This window comes from Malania oleifera, chromosome 12 (genome assembly GCF_029873635.1).
Source record: "Malania oleifera isolate guangnan ecotype guangnan chromosome 12, ASM2987363v1, whole genome shotgun sequence".
Classification (NCBI taxonomy): domain Eukaryota; kingdom Viridiplantae; phylum Streptophyta; class Magnoliopsida; order Santalales; family Ximeniaceae; genus Malania; species Malania oleifera.
The window spans coordinates 76210455-76230136 of NC_080428.1; the positions used below are offsets into that span (position 1 = coordinate 76210455).

At 35.2% G+C, this 19682-nt stretch overlaps 1 protein-coding gene across 4 annotated transcripts in view; it reads right to left on the minus strand.

Annotated features, from left to right (window-relative positions):
- LOC131143695 (protein NUCLEAR FUSION DEFECTIVE 6, mitochondrial) overlaps positions 1–12195 on the minus strand; it is a 71505-nt gene extending 59310 nt beyond the window's left edge. The window contains exons 1-2 of one of the 4 annotated variants that reach the window (XR_009133654.1): positions 11818–12072; positions 11188–11306 (exon numbers count right to left, since the gene is read on the minus strand). Coding sequence is in view for 3 of the 4 variants with exons in the window: in XM_058091940.1 (XP_057947923.1) it covers positions 11138–11306; positions 11818–12002 (354 nt within the window). In the remaining variant the exon portion in view is untranslated. Of the gene's footprint in view, positions 1–10913; positions 11307–11817 lie in introns of those variants that run through there. The other 3 variants (XM_058091942.1, XM_058091941.1, XM_058091940.1) reach the window with 3 other exon arrangements.
- Positions 12196–19682: the final 7487 nt, after the last annotated feature.

Here is a 19682-nt window from a genome sequence, read left to right on the forward strand (position 1 = left end):
TATTGAAAGATAATGGGAAGGTGCCTACAATTCATGCAACTCTGTAAAGGATAGTATTCGTGAATGATTGTTATATTTATAGCCGTGCTGCTGCAGTGAACAATGACAAGACAAATCCCAAGAGGAAAGGAGTTACTTAAGCTTGCGAGGACAAGATTTGCAGCAGCCTTCTTCACACCTCGTTCAATACACCTTTAGAATAACACTTGAGTCTTGAGAAAGATGTTTAATTCTCAAGATTGGAATTGGGCAAAGGAGGCAGCATCCAAAAAGCAGCTAGTATTTTTTCAATGCCTACCTTTTGGACTACTACTGTTATGCCCTTAAATTAATAGGGCCACTTGTTTATGTAGTCTGATTGCTTGATCAAGAAAAGAAGCTTGCAATGGTTATATTATGTAGCTACGGTAGGGCTAAGGAAGCCATAGCTAGGGCTTCCAATGAGAGAGAGGATAAATTCAAGGAGGCATTTGAAATTATCGATGCAAGGTGGGGATGCCGACTTCGTCAACCTTTGCATGCAGCTGCACACTTCTTGAACTCAGAATTTTATTACTCAAACCCCAACTTTGAACAAGATTAAGAAATCATGACAAGTTTGTTCAAATGAATTGCAAGGTCTGTGTCATCCATTGAATTGTAAGATAAAATTTTGAGTGAGTTAGAAACTTGTGCAACTCCTCTCAAGGCCTCTTTGGAATTGATATTGCTGTGAGACAAAGGAAGACAAAAGAACCAGATATTGTGGCTATTAACTACTTCAGTTTTAGTTAGAATTTATGTGCATTTTTACTCCTCCTTTCTCTTTAAAATAATTATACCTACTTAGTAGCCATTCATTGGAAATTTATTTAATTATGGTGGAGCTCATTTGGATCGTCAGCTCCAAACTTGTAAAAATTTGTTGTGAGAATTATTAACCTCACATGTAGTGCTACTGAATGTGAAAGAAGTTGGAGCAAATTTCAACATGTGAGTTAGTCAAATATCACGGTTTAAACTTTAAAAAATATAGAATATTTGGTTCATCACTACTTTTTAGAATCATTCCATTTACTATGCTATTTTCTACTTCTTGAAGCTACATAGCAGAAGGAGGAAAAGGATAGCACAACTATGTTTGAATGATTTTGGGTCATGAAATGTAGTCAAACTTTAAGGCATCGATACAACAAAAGTGATACCATTGATCTTGTTGCTGCCAAAATTTGTTCGAGAGAATTTGAATCAATCACAACTTTGATCACCTGCAAGGAATGAGAGAAAAACGGCTTGGGGGACCAGGGGTGTACTCCGAAGGATCACTCCGATGCCTAAGGGAATCTCAAAGGATTGTATGTTTGCAACAATAAAAGTATGGATGAGAATGAGATAAGATGAGATGCCTTACCTCCCTTAAGGGGTCCTTTTTATAGGCATTCAGGATACCTCCCTATTGATTTCCCTACTAATGGATCGCAGAGGTTACATTTTGGATAGGTTACTAGGGAATAAAATTGATGTGCTAACCCCCTACTTTAATTAACAAATGTTACCTTCTTTCCATTAATTCTTGATGTCTTTCATTTTTTGGTCATACATTAGTTAATGTCGAGTTTAATGTCAGGGTCTCTTTTAGGTTATATAAACTACTCAAGTCTTAGAGCTACCTTTTTGACTCAAGAGTATATTGCATTTATTATAAGTCCTTTTATTATCACAAGATTGGGATTAAGTCATCAAATGGGGATCTTTGGGCTAGATGAGCAATGCTCATTAGATGGACTAATACTCTACCTAGCAGTACCTGTTTCTTGTTGCCTTATGAGCAATGCTTATCAAATGAGCATGTATTTCGCCAATCAATGCCCGTCTTTTGCTGCCTCATAAGTGGTGCTCATTAGATGGGCATTTTTGGGTCTCATGAGCGGTGCTCATCAAATGGGTCAATTTATTACCAAGCAGTGTCTATCTTTTGTTTGCCTCAAGAGTATACTCATCAAATGGCACTTTTGGGCCTCATGAATGGTGCTCATTAGATGGGCCAATTTTTTGTCCAACAGTGTTATGTCTTGTTGCCTCATCAGCAGTGCTCATCAAATGGGTGTTTTTGGACCTCATACGGTGCTCATCAGATGGACCAATTATTTGTCGAACAATGTCCATTTTCTAGATAAATTTTCCCAGCATGAATCACATATCACATATTCAAAAAGCCTCGTGGTCCGTGTCACCTCTTTTTCTCCTATAAATAGTCACTCTCTCCTTCTCTTATTCTCCATACTTGGAAGGGAAGTCTTTACTAAAAATATATTTCCTTACTCCTCCCTGGATGATTTTATCAACGTCTCTAGTACGTTTTCTCTTCAAATCCGATTTGTTTCTTTTTAAGATGATAACCTCCTCCAAGTTGATATATTTCAGAGCTCGTGTCATTAGCTCTCCCATATTGGTTAAGGGTTTCTTCCCTATGGAATTTAGGAAGTCACAAGGTTGCAGAGCCGTTGTCAAGGCAGCTACTGTTACTCCGTTGTCCAAGTTTCTAATCTCTAGAGTTACATTAATAAAAGAGCGCATGAACTCTTTCAATGTCGCTTCCTCTCTTTGAACAAGGCTCATAAGGTGGGCCGAAGTCTTCGCCATTTTACAACTGCTGCCAATGCCTCACAAACTGCACTCCATCTCATAGAAAGACCCAACCAAGCCGAACTTCAATGTCTGGTACCATGCTCTAGCATTCCCCTTCAGAATTGCAACAAATGCTCGGCACATAATTACTTCAAATGTACCTTGCAATTGCATCAATATTCTAAAGGTGTCAAGGTGGTCTAGGGGATCTAGCAACCCATTATATCCTTCTATGTTGGCATTTTGAACTTACAGGACAGAGGGATCTTCATTATTTCCTTGGTAGAGGGGGGATCAAAAGATCTAACTAAGGTTTCCCCTAAGGGTCGGCTGCCAACTTTTTTTACCAGCTTTTTCAGTTAATCAATTCTCTTGAGCTTTTCTTCAAATTCTTAGGATCGTTGCTCATTAATGCCCACACTGTTGGCTCCTTCTACTTCCTTTGTCAGATTTGAAATTTTCAAGGCTGCTTCATGTGGTACCACCACCTTACCCATAGGTATCGTTTTTGCTTGAACAACCCCTAGGCCATGTTCTACAAGATCTTTTATCTGTTAAGATCATGCTAAACATGTCTTCCACCCTCCTTTGGAATGCTAGAAATTTGTTTAAAAGCACAATTTGCGGCAAATTGTCTAGTGGTGAGGAGTGAACCAACTCAATTGGTCCCCAACAATGGGTTCAGACATGGAATTGCGTGATACAACCATAATTAAGTTTTAGAAAAAAAAAAAAAAACTTCCAAGTTTCCCACAGACAACGTCAGCTGTTGCAGCCAAAATTTGTCCGCGAGAATTTGGATCAATCACAACTTTGATCACCTGCCAAGAATAAGAGAAAAACTCCTTGGAGGACCCAGGGTGTACACTGGGAATCACTCTGGTGCCTAAATTAGGGAATCAAGATGGATTGTATGTTTGCAATAGTAAAAGTATGGATGAGATGTCTTACCTTCCTTAAGGGGTCCTTTTTATAGGCATTTGGGATACCTCCCTATTGATTTCCCTACTAATGGATCGCAGGGGTTACATTTTGGATAGGTTACTAGGAAGTAAACATTGATGTGCTAACAACCTACTTTAATTAACGGATGTTACCTTCTTTTCATTAATCCCTTGATGTCTTTTCAATTTTTAGTCTTATATAAGTTAACGTCGAGTTTAATGCCATGGTCTCTTTCAGGTTATATTGAATCCCTTCCTTAAAAAGGATTTTGATTATATAAGTAAGTGGCTGATTGGTAGAATGGATGGAAATTCTAATGAAGCCGATGAATGTGCATGTGAAGATGATTCTTTGACACGGAGTGCTATTGCTAGAGTTGTTGGAGTAAATGATACCCTCATTGCACCAAATCAAGAATAACAATGAATGGCTCATCCCTCTCTCCTAGAGGAAGTTCTTCATCTAGCATTGTCAAGGCTACAACATTGGAATTATAGATGAGGACGAGATCTTAGAGACTAGCATAGAGGAGACAAAGAAGGAAGAAGATATTGGAGAAGAAAACTATGATGAATAAGAAGATGATGATAATTCTTAGTTGATGATGAGGCAATTGAGTTATAGACTCTGGAATCTTTTATAGTACTCTTGCCTTTGATATTGACCCATATTTTTTATGCTTTTGGACCTTTGGTTTGGTCATTTTCATTATAGTTTGAAGTTTGAACTCTTGCATGCTTGTGTTGAACCATGCTTGCCTTGCTTGGTATTTGGTAGTCAAAATTTCTACTTATTTATGGTTTGATTTTGAATGTTTATGTATTTTTTAAATTCAAGAATCGCTGCTAATATGTTCATAGGCCAATTATCCATTATATAGGGCATTGTACGCAATTTTAATAAATGTGCACTTCACCTTTGTGAGGTGCGCATCTTCACCTCACATCTAGGCTCCAAGAACCATTTGCACCTCAGTGCGCTTTGTGCCTTTGACTACTATGCTTGCATTAAAGTTCAAAAGTAGTTCTGCCCACACTATATAGTCATAAGTATCACATGGTTGAACCACAAGAACAAATTATAAAAATCAGTAACATGCTATTAAAATAAGGCTTGTTGTTGTCGTTGTTGTTGTTGGAAATATATTGTTCAATCACTTAAAAGCCTAATGGGAACTCATAGAGGTCCAATCCGTCCAATCAGCAAGATAATACTAAACCTACTTAGCATCTCAATTACATTTGCATGATTCTTATTCCTAGTTAATCAATTATTAACTATATCAATAAGCCAAACCACAAATAATAAGCAATGGTTCTCCTCTCAGATCACTAGTTCTTTTTATAAATTCTCGTTCAATTTAATATATAACAATTATATTGAAAATTTCAAAGAAAATCAATTATTTTCTCTTTCTATTACACCACCCATTTCTATGGATATTTTCTTGTCAAGCTTGAGGAGGATACATTTTGTTTCTTCAATTATCTTAAAGAAAAATATCTCTAATATCTTATGTGTGAATTCTGATCTTTGGATAATTACAAAAGAAGGAGACAGGGTAGTAATTCAAGAAGATAAATGCAAATATACAGCAAAATATGAACAGTTAAGACAATCTTATACGGAGGAAAAAAACCGCACTTTCTAACCCACCTGCTGAAAGACAACCCCATTTTTTTGTGCTCAAAGACAGCAACGAAGCGAACAAGGGCCAAGGCTGAGGCAGTAACAATGTGCAATGGCATCAAAGAAATAAATTTGATCTCCATTGCACTCTTCCCTTTCATAGTGAATTTCTACCCATAGTGAGGCTTGTGGATGGAAGCATTATAGCCGAGCCACATAACCTTGTACATGCAATCTCTCTCTTACTTTCTTTACTTCTCTACTTTGTTATGGATCATTTGGTATGTAATAAACTTCTTAATTGATGTATAGCTTTGAAAGTTCATTCCCAAACAAAAAACCAAACCAAGTTCCTGAACACTCATTTTTAACCATCTAACCTTTGCAGAATTATCCTTCCCCAAAATTACATTGTATGGTTTAGAAGTTTAACTCTACAATGGTTACTACAATTTTAAAAAACCCATTTTATTATTTTATACATTATAAAATTATCCATGCAACTATATTGTCCAACCAGATATTGTGCTGCTCAAAACATGATAATTTCCTTACAAGAGTTCATATTTGATATTTCACACAAATTAAGCACAAAGAACTATTTATGTCCTTTCTCCTCAAACATTCTCACGTTCCTCATCAAGGCTTTACCTTCCCATTTTATTATTTTATACATTTTAAAATTATCCATGCAACTATATTGCCCAACTAGATATTGTGCTGCTCAAAACATGATAATTTCCTTACAAGAGTCCATATTCAATTTCACATAAATTAAGCACAAAGAACTACCTATGTCCTTTCTCCTCAAACATTCTCACATTCCTCATCGTGGCTTTGCCTTGGAAATTTGAGAAATTTGGGGCCATCTTTCATAAAAGATTCTACCCATTCTGTATTCATAGCAGTTGAGGGGATGCCTAAGGCACACCTAAGCACAACGCACAAAAGAGTGACACAATCAGTGCCTCAAAGAGGTTGAGGCGAGGTTACTTTCAATGATGCGGTGTGGTGAGAGGTCGAGAGACACACGCCTCATGAATGTTTAGAATTTACCCCACCCCTTTTAAAGCCTCTTTTACTTAGAACCTTAGGCAGGGTCTTCAACTCTTCGAACCTATGTGAAAGACTTCTTTGAACCTTCATCTTGACCAGGTTGTCTTCCTCACAACAGGTAAATAAGTCTTCATCAGTTCTTCTCCTTTGAATCTTCATCTTGACAAAGTCAAACTGTCGAACAATTAGAGAGTTGGAGAGCTACCATTGTTCTTCTTCTTGGGAGATCAACTAAGTGACTAAGTGAGTCCAATACCATGTTTACATTCTAGGCTACCTAATCTCGGGAGGCTATTTTTTTCTTTTATTTTGTTGTTTAGCTAGAAGTCCTCCGACATTTTTTCTTCTTATTTCTAGAATTTACAGTAGTTGCTGCCTGCTAAGCCGCCTACTTATTGTCATACATTCCTTGCATTTAGGGCTTAAATTCTAGAGGCTCTGCAAAGAAGGATCCAACACAGAAGTATGCACATTTGGATGATAAGAATAATATAAACAATGTTATTTGCAATTTTTGTGCAAAAGTAACGAAGGGAGGAGTATTCCAAGCAAAACAACATATCGTTGGAGGATTTTTAAATGTAATAGAATGTGCTAAGTGTCTAGTTCATGTTCATTAGGAGAACAAGGAGTATACAACAACAAGAACAACAACAACCTTAAGTCCTACTAGCTAGATCCACTACATGAATCCATTTCTACAAATTCACACAATCAAGGGCATTTTCATCGGCTAGCTTATGAGCTATTAAATCCTTCCTCACTATCTCATTCCAAGTTAAAATCTACCCCTACCCTTTTACTACCAGTTACAATAACTAGCTCGCTCACTCCTCACTAATGCACTACTTGACCTATATTTCAAATGCTCAAACCATCTAAGGGAGGGCATATGTTAAAGAAAAAAAGTAGAGGAAGAAAATAATTTATTGCACATCTCTGATTTCGAAGATATAGATCGTTATGATGAAGATGAAAGAAGATGAAGTTCAAGAAATTGACTTTGGTGATAAGGAGTGTTTAGTGCTAGAAGTTCAAGTTCCCAACAAATCTACTAGCAATCACCTCACCCCACATCTAAGAAACCAAAACAAAAGGTGTCTATGAATTTGTATTTTACTTCCAATCCAAAGAAAGTGGTTCAAAGTAGGAAAGAGAGAAAGATGATGCAAACGCCCAATAGCAAGGCATTAACATGAAATAAGAACTAAGATAGATGGCACATAGAGATGTTGCTAGGAGTATGTATGATGCTGGAATGCCATTTAAAGATATGTACATTTGAAGTGTTTGTCAATGTATATCGATGCCTCTATTTTTGTCCAAAATGCAAATAAAATATATAAATTAATTGGCAAGATGGTTGAGTAAAATGGTGAATCAAATGTGATTCAAGTAGTGACAAATAATGCCTCGAATTATGTCACAGTTTATCCCTAAAACTTAATTGTATTAGGCATATTGTTTATTTCAATATTTTGATGGCTTCACTCTTGATCCTTTCACAGCAAGATTTGTTGGAAGCAAAGAGGACGCATTTATATTGGACATTGTGTGTTGCACATTGCCTCAATTTGACATCAGAAGATATTGGGAAGGTGCCTAATATTCATGCAACTCTATAAAGGATAGTATTCTTGAATGATTATTAAATTTAGAACCGTGCTGCTGCAGTGTACAATGATGAGGCAAAACCCAGGAGGAAAAATGTTATTTAGGCCTGCGATGACAAGATTTGCAGCAGCCTTCTTCACACCTCGTTCAATACACCTTTAGAATAACTTACTTCTCAAGATTGGAATTGAGCAAAGGAGGCAGCCGCCAAAAAGCAGCTAGTATTTTTTCAATGCCTACCTTTTGGACTACTAAAGTTATGCCCTTAAATAAAGGAAGCCACTTGTTCGTGTAGTCTGATTGCTTGATCAGGAAAAGAAGCTTGCTGTGGTTATATTATGAAGCTATGGTAGGGCTAAGGAAGCCATAGCTAGGGCTTCCAATGAGAGAGAGGATAAATTCAAGAAGGCATTTGAAATTATCAACACAAGGTGGGGATGCCATCAACCTTTGCGTGCTGCTGCAAACTTCTTGAACTCAGAATTTCATTACTCAAACCCCAACTTCGAACAAGATGAAGAAATCATGACAAGTTTTAGGAGTGGCAAAACAGGTTTACGAGCCGGGTCTGGGTGGGTCGTAAACGGGTTGATGTTAAACGGATCCCAATCATGTAAACCCTAACCTGCCCATTTAAAAAATAATTATATATTTTAATTTTATTTATTTATTTTTTAAAATAAAAGTACTCCTTATTTTATTTCTTAAATCTTAAAAAAAAAAACGTAAAATGTAAAAAAAAAAATGCAAATGGACGCACGAAGTCTAAAGAGCCGAGAGAGGGAAATTGAGGCCTGAGAGTGAGCCGAAAATCGAGAGGGAGACTGAGGCCTAAGGGTGAGATCGTGAGAGGGAGAGTCGAAGACTGAGGGAGATTGAGAGTGAGACGGAGAGGGACGACATGCGGTGACACTGAAGCCTGAGGGTGAGATTGTGAAAGGGAGAGTCGGAGACTGAGGGTGAGATCGTGAGAGCCGCGAGGGACTGAGGGAGACTGAGAATGAGAGGGAGGGGGGCCGCGTGTGGCAACGGCATGCTACAGTGCTGGGCTACCGAAAAAGGAATTGAGACAACTGAGGAAAAGATCGAAGATGAAATCTTGGCCTAGGGTGCAGGCAGCGTGTAGTGCTGAGCAGAGGGCAATGGGTGTGGGTAATAGATTAGGGTTCCTTGGTTAAATGGGTATATATAGGTAAATAAACGGGTCAACCCGGGTCACTCACCCAAACCCGGGTTGACCCGTTGATAAACGGGTGGGTCACTGGTTGATCCGTTTATAAATGGGTTGGCTATCATAAACTCAGACCCGTTTTAACCAGACGGGTCACGGTTGACCCGTCGAGTCTAGACCCGTTTTGCCAAGTTTATTCAAATGCATTGCAAGATTTGTGTCATCCATTGAATTATAAGATAAATTTATGAATGAGTTGGCAGCTTATGCTATTGCTCTCAAGGCCTCTTTGGAATTGATATTGCTATGGGACAAAGGAAGACAAAAGAACCAGATATCGTGGCTATTAACTACTTTGGTTAATTAGAATTTACATGCATTTTTACTCCCTCTTTCTCTTTAAAATAATTATACCTACTTAGCTAGTTTTCATTCATTGGAAATTTATTTAATTATGGGGGAGCTCATTCGAATCGTCAGCTCCAAACTTGCAAAAGTTTGTTGTGAGAATTATTACCCTCACATGTAGTGCTACTGGATGTGAAAGAAGTTGGAGCAAATTTCAACATGTGAATCACTCAAATATCATGGCTTAAACTTTAAAGAATATAGTATATTTGGTTCATAGCTACTTCTTAGAATCATTCTACTTTACTATGTTATTTTTCTACTTCTTCAAGCTACATAGCAGAAGGAGGAATAGGATAGCACGACAATGTTTGAATGATTTGGGGTACGTGAAATATAGTTGAACTTTAAGGCGTCCATACAACAAGAGTAATACCATTGATCCCATCCTTCTAAAGGATATTGATTATATCAGCATATTAGCAAGTGGCTGATTGGTAGAATGGAAAGAGATTCTAATGAAGCTGATGAATGTGTGTGTGAAGATAATTCTTTGACACGGAGTGCTATTGCTAGAGTTGTTGGAGTAAATGAGACCCTCATTGCACTAAATCAAGAATAAGTGTGAATGCCTCATCCCTGTCTCCAAAGGGAAGTTCTTCATCTAGCAATATCAAGGCTACAACATTGGAACTTATAGATGAGGATGAGATCTTAGAGACTAGTGTAGAGAAGACAAAGAAGGAAGAAGATATTAGAGAAGATAACTATGATGAATAAGAAAATGATGATAATTCTTAGTTGATGATGAGGAAATTGGGTTTTAACTTTGGAATTTTTATAGTCTCTTGTCTCTGATATTGACCCATATTTTTAGGCTTTTGGACCTTTGATTTGATCATTTTCATTATAGTTTGAAGTTTAAACTCTTGCAGGCTTGTGTTCAACTATGCTTGCCTTGCTTGGTATTTGGTAGTCATAATTTCTACTTATTTATGGTTTGGTTTTGAATATTTAGGTATTTTTAAATTCAATAAGCACTGCTAATATGTTCATAGATCAATTATCCATTATATAGGGCATTGCATGCAATTTTAATAAATGTGCACTTCACCTTCGTGAGGTGCGCATCTTCACCTCACACTTAGGCTCCAGGAACCATTTGCGCCTTGGGGCGCTTTGTGCCTTTTGACTTCTATGGTTGCATTTAAGTTCAAAATTAGTTGTGCCCCCCACTATATGTCAAGTATCAAACAGTTGAACCACAAGAACAAATTATAAAACATTGGTAACATACTATCCAATCACTTAAGAGCCTATTGGGAACTCATAGAGGTCCAATCCGTCCAATCAGCAAGATAATATCAAACCTACTTAGCAGCTCCTAGAAACAATTACATTTGCATAATTTGTATTCCTAATTAACCAATTATTAATTATATCAATAAGCTAAACCACAACCAAATAAGCAGTGGTTCTCCTCCGCGATCACTAGTTCTTTTTATAAATTCTCGTTCAATTTGATACATAACAATTATACTGAAATTTCAAAGAAAATCAATTATTTTCTCTTTCTGATATAACACTAACTTCAATGGATATTTTATTGTCAAGCTTGAGGAGGATACATCTTGTTTCTTCAATTATCTAAGAGAAAAATATCTCAAATATCTTGTGTGTGAATTCTGATCTTTGGATAATTACAAAAGTAGGAGACAGGGTAGTAATTCAAGAAGATAAATACAAAGATACTGCAAATATGAGCAGTTAAGACAAACTTAGAAGGGGGAAAAAAAAAACAGCACTTTCTAACCCACCTGCTGAAAGACAACCCCATTTGTTTGTGCTCAAAGACAGCAACGAAGTGAACAAGGCTGAGGCAGTAACACTGTGCAACGGCATCAAAGACTGCGCTCCACCCAACTCGATGGGAAGCCTAAGCAGCAATATAATAATTCTTCTTAAACTCATCACACTTCAGTAATCAATATCTACAAGAAGTCTTTCACTACCCCAATATAAAGTAATGGTGACACATTAAATGATTAAAAAAAAAACTACAAAAGCAAGGAAAGTGTCCAAAATAGAGAAGCGTCGTTATTTTTCTCGGGAAATAACAAGAGAAAATAACACAAAATGCTTAAGACGGTCAATTTTATGAACACTGAAAACATTTTCTTCCACTTCATCTCATTGTTCCAATATCCCAACTAACCTAAAGACAGCAATGCTTGTGTTGGTCTCAACACACAAAAACCTCCTAAGGGAAAGAAAAGAACACATACGAAATCGAAATGTGCAGTTAGGAAAGAAAGAATGCCACAGAGAAATACAGAAAAGCCAGAAAATCCCAGATGGGGGTATTCATGAAATAACTCGTATTGGACAGAAAAGAGTAATGATTAACAGTTGGTACGAACCATAAGCATGAAGGGAATAAGAATTACCTTGAGAAAGCAAGCTTCTGGTGAGAGGAACGAGAAGCAGAGATGGGCTTCGCAGAAGAAGATGGGCCCAGCTTAGTACCTCCCGAAGCCAAGGATGATGGTCGACAGAAAACACTGAGAACAGTTGAAGGTAGCCGCAGGGTTCGCCTGGCACAGCGAGCCGCCATGATCAGGCTCTTCACCATTTCTGACACCTAAACCCTGAAGAAGAAAGGGCTAGTAATGGGTTGGGCCTGGAATATGGCGGACCAAGGCTTTACTTGCATTACAAGCCCATGGATAGGACCGCCTTAGGCTTCCTATGATTTTATTTTATTTTACTTCGTAAAAAAATATAAAATAAAATCTGCCACCACTGGCCTTTGCAGATTTTAGCCCAAAACCTTTTGGAAAATTCATATCTTTTATTTCTCTCTCATCCCTTATTCTCTCTTTCTATCTCAAACTTCTTGTGAATTTCTCTTTCTTGAACCCTCTCTTGGAATTTTACAAAAGTCCGGAGTGGATCCAAATAGCCCAGGATGGTTTGGATCTATTTGCAAAAATCAATATTTTATGAGTCTTTTTTTTTTCTATGCTTACTTGAATTTTTTGGAATTTTAACTATTTTTTTCAGCCATCAATCATTAAACGGGGCCATTTAAATTATAAAAATAAAATATTTAAATGACAAATATATGTGTATTTGTGTATGTGTGTATTTAAATACTAGGAAAACATATATATTTACTATTCCTCTCTTAGCATTTTTCCAATAGCTCAAATTTAAAATGGATTCAAATGATTCAAGATGATTCAAAAAAAAAAAAATTTGGGAAAATCAGTATTTTTTAAGGATTTTTTTTTTCAATTTTTTCAAAGGTTTACTAAGGTTTTTTTTTTAAATCAATAAATAGACCTTATAAATTTTTAGAAATATATGTTTTTAAAAACCAAAAAAATTAAAATATTAGGGGAAGATATGAGGTGCATGCACCTACCTATGACACACATGCGGCATATGCAAAGCCCACACTCATGGTCTTAAATTTTCACAAAATTATCAAAATTTTCGTTGAAATTTCCAATTTCCGTCACCCTCCAAATCAAAATGGTCGTCGATTTCTATTTTACATAAACTCCATCGAAATCTCAACGAATCATCCAAAATTAGTTGAAATTTTGAAATTTTAGTGAAACTTGTCGAAATTTTAACTATATGATAAAATTTTGTTAGAATTCAAATGAGAAATTTAGGAATGAAATGAAATCTCTACCTTAATTTATTTTATTTATTTTATCGAAACAAAATATTATTACAAGTGTTTTTGAAATTATATGAAAAAAATAAACTAATAGTAACATTTTTATTTAATCATTCATATCTAAATTATCATTATTTGTATAATAAATAATATTAAAATGATTTATGAATTTCATTTGTATTAACTGAATATGTTTAATGTACATTATCTTACAAATATGTTTAATACACATACCATTTTATAACTTTTCCACTTCTTACAAAACATAGATATATTTAACTTGTAATATATTAGTCCTAAAACTTATGTTATTATGTTTGTTAATCATTTCTAAAATTTTACAAAGAATTTCATGTTTTACTATTAATTTTCATTATTTTTTTTTCAAATCAAAATCAAAATTGACATCAAAATCGAAATTTTCATACGGGGGCGCATGAAGTCTTGGTCATTGAACGCGTGTGCATACCTCCCCTTGCCTCCATGACAAATCCACAACTTTGCACCAATTCCAGCGCCATTATTCTCTCTCTCTCTCTCTCTCTCTCTCTGTGTTGCATGCAAAGGCAAAATAGGTTATACCCCCAGGGGTGTGGTTCAGGTGATAATGCGGGCTGCGAGAGTGCCTTTCATGAGATTAGGTGTTCAAATCTTCCTAAGTTCGTTTTCGCCCCTGGACTCCTGAATTTACCCTCCTTTTGGAGTTGTGGGGTCAACTTCAACGGGCGCAAGATTAGCCACGTGGACTGTAAAACGGTCACGTGGATACCCGGTGCGTAATCCAAAAAAAAAAAGGCAAAATAGGTTATTATTATAATTAGTATTATTGTTTGTTGATTACTATTGTTCTTGGTCCCCATTAAAAAATATACCAGAATAAAATAAAAAGCGTTAGTTTTTAGTATCATATTCATTATTTTTGTTATAAAAAAAATTGTTTTAATATTGCTATTTTTGATTAAAAATTCCAAGAAAAAGAGTCTAGTTAATTATGTTTATTATCATTTTTTTTTATAAAAGGGTAAAAAGAACTTTTGTTAGTATGAGAAATACACTGGGAAATTATAGAAAATAGAAACAACAAAATCAAAATATCAGCAAATAAATCAGACTAACAAGGGCAATCTAACTCTAGTCTATAAGGTACTACTAATCCTTGTATATATAACTTAATTTCATGCACAATGAAAGCAGTAATCACTTCATAATTACCAAGTTTCTGATCATAAAGGAGAAAATTCCTTGATTTCCAGATTCAATATACTTATGAAGACTAAAGTAGTTTTCTTAGATCATCATATATTCCTCTTAGAAGGTTACATAGACAATGTATTTCAAGATTTTGGAAAGTAAAAGTCGTTATTTGCATTCTTTGCAAAAGTGCAATTAAAGAAAGGATAGTCCCTATTTTCAATTAGATCATCAAAATAGATGTAACCAAATTTTGTAACTTTAGTTACAGAAATTAGCATTTATAGTGTTGGTAACATGTTAAAAGCTACCAAGTACCAACCAAGCTAAGAAGGCATTTTTTGGGACAACCTTCTTAAACCAAATGGTTTTGTGATAAGAGATAGTGCTATTTTTATTTTTATTTTTGGCTGTAATATATTTCCAAGCTAGCACAAAAGAGAAATTCCTTGTGGGGTATAAATCACAAATAAACTTTGTCATTTTACTTGGATTAAACGAGGTTGTAACTTTTGCTTTTGAAGATTTTGCATTTGAAGTCAATCTTTTAGGCAAATTTCGCCTATCAAGATTCCAAAAATTTTAGAAGAAAACCTAACACATTATGAAAGTTGAGACTAAAAGTATCCTCTAGAGAAGATACATGTACCAATTATTAAAGAAGAAAAAGTAATTTAGCCCATTCCCTACTGACTACTAAGATCATGATGTAACTTAGACCTGGTAAAATGGATAAAAATTTGTTAAATTGAACCGCATCCGACCCATTTTAACCGACTTATAATTATCTGTTTGCTAAACGAGTCGAATATGGTTTTTCATTTTAATATCCGCCCCCTCAACCGGTCGGGTCGGGTCGGGTTTGTCCGGCGGATATCCGCCAACCTGCTTACAAAATTAACCCAGGAAAGCCCAATAGGCTACAGCCCAAACCCCTTAACCCAGTAAGCCCACTACCCAAATGCCCACATGGCCCACTACCCACACGCCCCGCTCAGCGCCTCACTACTTCAGCCCTTCCCACTCCCAAGTCACTCATCTGAATCTTTTGATTCTTTTTTCATTCTCTACGTTCTCACTTTCCAGTTCCCGTTCACTTTCGTTTAGGGTTTCATACTTCAATTTTTCGATGCCGTCGTCGATTGCCGCCCATCGCTCGCTCGCTCGCTCGCAGAGCCTTGTGAGTTTGACAACCCTCACCTTGCGGTGTTGCCGTTCTTTCGCCAGTTCGCTACTTGCCCATCGTTCTCTCGCTCGAGACGCTCGTCGTCTGATTCTTCTCTCATTCTTTGCATTCTCACTTCTCATTCACTTTCGTTTAGGGTTTCGCTTTCGTCGTCGTTGACTGTCGCCCATCACTTGCTTGTTGCTTCAGCTTCACGAACCACGGAATCAGGTTCAATTCTCTCTCTTTTGGGGAAATTTGTCTTATGAGTTCTGACTTCTAAGTCATTTGTTGGTTTTTGATTTTTTGATTTTTCTTTTTCTGATTTTTAATTTTAATTTTTGATTTCGTTTCTTTAATTTTTGACAATAATACCAATCAGCCCATAAAATTTTGTCTTAAGTTGTATTTGAGGTAGTTGATTTCGAGCTTTGTACTTAGATGGTATTCAATATAATTTCACACTAAAAATATAATTCTACAACTTATTTGAAGAAAAGCAAATATGTGGGGAGAAAATTCAATCGTTGTTAAGAGTATGAGTTTTGAACTTATGATTTTAATTGTTGTGAATTTGAAAAAAAAAAAAAAAGTCAGTGCAATTTGAGATATGTAATTTGAGCATTGCTTGGCTACTTTGTTGGTAGAGCAAGAGATAATGAGATAGTTTTTAAGAATTGAGGTTACCTTTCATTCAATCAATGTCTATTTTAAGGATATAAAATCATGATATAAGAAATTGATAGTTTAAAAAAAGTAAAAGATGTTATCATAGTAATGTAAATAAGAATGCATCATAACATTGAATAGAGAATGATAATATCCTATTTTTAATATGGAAAATTGGGAATGTCTATTTTGAGAGATTCCTCGGATTTGAAAATAATTGTGTTTAAAGAAATTCACATGTTTTAAGAACAGTTGTAATGTTTAGATTTTAGAGAGACTCACACAAGTCGCACGGTTCGAGTTTCTATTTTGAGTTGGATTGAGGCTAATTTATTATGTTTTAATGCTTATAGTTTTACTTACATGAATCATGAGTTGTTAATTAGTATAAACGATTGAATGATTGATATAATTATTAAAAAAGTTAATACACAAACTAATCGCAAGTTGTCGTATACAACTTAAATTATTATGACACAATATAAATTATTAATAAAATTATATTTGAGAATGGCAGATTATTCGTCCATCCGCCATGAATTATCCAACCCGAAACCACCTAATCCGACACTTAAATGAGTCGAATATGAATTATAATTTCTTCACCTGATAATCCGCCTTATCCACCACGAATTATCCGACTCGATCCGCTTTGCCAGGTCTAATGTAACCATAGGCTTCTAAAATCTAATATTTTCCTCTAGGACCATGTATTATTATTATTATTATACTTCAAAACAATAACTCTTCCAAAAAAAAATTGAAAATCAAAAATTAAAAAAGGCAAAGTTCCAAATAAAAAAAAAAACAAAAGTAAAAAACATGAAAAGGAAAGGGAAAAAAAATGGTGAAAATTCTTTAAAATTCAAAAAAAAAAAAAAAAAGGTGAAACTTCTCGAAAAATAACCAAAAAAAAAAAACCAAATCTGAAAGATCTTGAGGAATAGTCCATTTTTAACTTTTGTCGTATTATTCTCGATATTTTATCACTCCTCAACTGTTGGCTTTGGTGCAATCCCAAGAGGGAGGGTGAATTGGAGATTTAAAAATTCTTGTTAGATCCAACTAATCCAACAACAGTATTACACAACCTAGGGGCAATTTAGATACGTATGAAGTTGCAGAGATGATATATCAATCAATTTTCAGTACATGCAGGGCCGGCTCTTCACAATATAAGGCCTTAGGCGAGATTTAATCAGGGACTTTTAATATTTTGTTTAATATTTTTTTTTTCTTTCTTCTTTTTTCATATCTGGATTCATATTTTTTCGTTGACATAATTAAATTTCAAAATTAACACTAACTATAAATTGACAAATTATGTAAACAAATAAAAATAAATTTAATAAATCTATAGAAATAATAGATTGAAACAATATAACCTGATTATTATTATTATTATTATTACAAATCAAACGACGAGCAAGGCTTAGAGATATCGGATTCTTGCTGAATACAACGCTCTAACTTTAAAACTTCTAAAATCTAAGAAAAAATAGAAAAAAAAAATTCAGAGTGAAAAAAAAAAATAATGCACAAACATTGAAATCAAAATTAGAGTTGATGAAAATTACAAAAAATCGGAGGTCCGAAGATGATGAACACAAGAGTTAGAGCAAAAATCATAGAGAGATCGAGAGATGAGAGTGAGAGAATGTGAGAGATGGAAAAAAAATTTTAGGAAGGGTAAGAGAGAGAGATGAGAGTAATAGATAGTTAGAAATATAATAAAGTTGTTAGTTGGGAAGTCAATGAGACTTGAAAAAAAAAAAATTAAATGCATTTATTTTATATTTTAAAATATAATTTTATTTATTTGTTAGTTGGAAAGTCAATGTATGGGAAGAGAACATAATAAATAATGTTAACATTATTTAATTAAAAAAAAATTGGGGCCCCAAAAATATATTATTATATTAAAATAAATTCTCAACTACCTAAAGGAAGAGCCGGCCCTGAGCACATGCAACACACTTCAAGTATCTCTCAACCCAATACAATAACATGCCAGCCAGATATACAGTATATTCAGTAAGGAAATTAAATCAAACACAAAGCAGAATATAATGCAGGAAAAGTAAAAGTGATACAGAATATGTTATTAGGGTTCAACAAACGTGCCTACGTCCCCGCCTTGGCTCGCAAGTCCAAGGATTCCGCTAATACTCACTTAACGTGTAAGGACCCGACATGAGAAATGTGAATTAAACAAATAAGAAAAAAGGAAAGGAATTTAAAAAGGTGAAAACAGCAGGATTCGTCGATGAGGCTCTTTCTCTCGTCGACGAAGTCTCTTCTATGGCTCTTCGGCAAGGTTCAAAGGATCATCGACGAGTGGGTGGATACCGAGAGATTTTTGGAATTTTGGAATCTCATGCTCGTCGATGAGGCCAACTCTATCTTCGACGAACGCTCTTCTTTTGCTTGTCGACGAGCGCTCCACTTCGTCGACGAGTCTGGTCAGGTCAACTAAATTATAAATATCTATTCATTGCTTCATGGTTAAGAAAACTCTCTCTGTCTCTCTTCGATCCTTCGCTGTTCGTTACCCAAATCCACGATCCAACGTTACTATGTGGATCAGGGGGAAAACCTCTACGATTATAGCAGATCGGATCTTCGATTTGAGGATTTCTAGGTTTTATCCTAAAATCAAGGTAAGGGTTTAAGTTCATTTTTGGTTCGGTAGATCTGTAGTAAATAGGATTGTATTGAAGTATTGTTCTTTGGTTTTTAGGTTTTGAGAACTCAGTTCGATATTTTGGAGTTGTATAGTTTGTATTTCAGTATTCGGGGAAAGGTAAGGGGATTTGTTTACATTAGTAATTTTAGAAAACTAAATCACTAAAAAGCTAGCTTATGTTTATATGCACGTATTGACTGCTTATTTGCAAAATTTCACCGGGTAAAAATATCGATTTTACAATTTTACAATTTTAGTAAAAATAAGGGTTTTGACATATGATCTCCAAACTTTCCAAAACTACTTTATTTGTATTAAACCTAATGTAGGAGATGCCTGGAAAACTTGTTTTTTGTTTAAATGATGTTTTCGAACTATATACTATGTATGGTCTGTTTTTACCCAAAATGAGTGTGACATATGTTATGAAAGGGAATATGTGTAACTGATAAATACGTATATGAACTATGGGAACTGAAGTTCCATTTTTCTATCTGAAAAGGAAAACAGGTTTCGGTTATATACCGAGTTCTATATATGTGAAAGGATTCAACCGAAAGTGTGTGTGCCAGTTTATACCATAGTTTGAATGAAAAGAAAGAATGTATGAAAGAATGCATGAATGTGATTGTGAAAATACTAGAACTATAGAGGTGATTTATGAATTTGAAACAAGTTATTATGTTTTACTGTAAATCATATATAAAATATTGGGACCGCAGTTTGTTACTATGAGAGCCTTATGAAGCTCAACATATTATGAAAGCCTTAAAATGCTTAATGTTATTATGTAAGCACGGTACCATTGCTAGAAATGGGATATAGTGCAACCACATATCTGATTCTTAGCATGGGTATCTATGTAGTTGTCTTGGTATGAAGTAACACTGGTTGATCACGGACCAAGGTG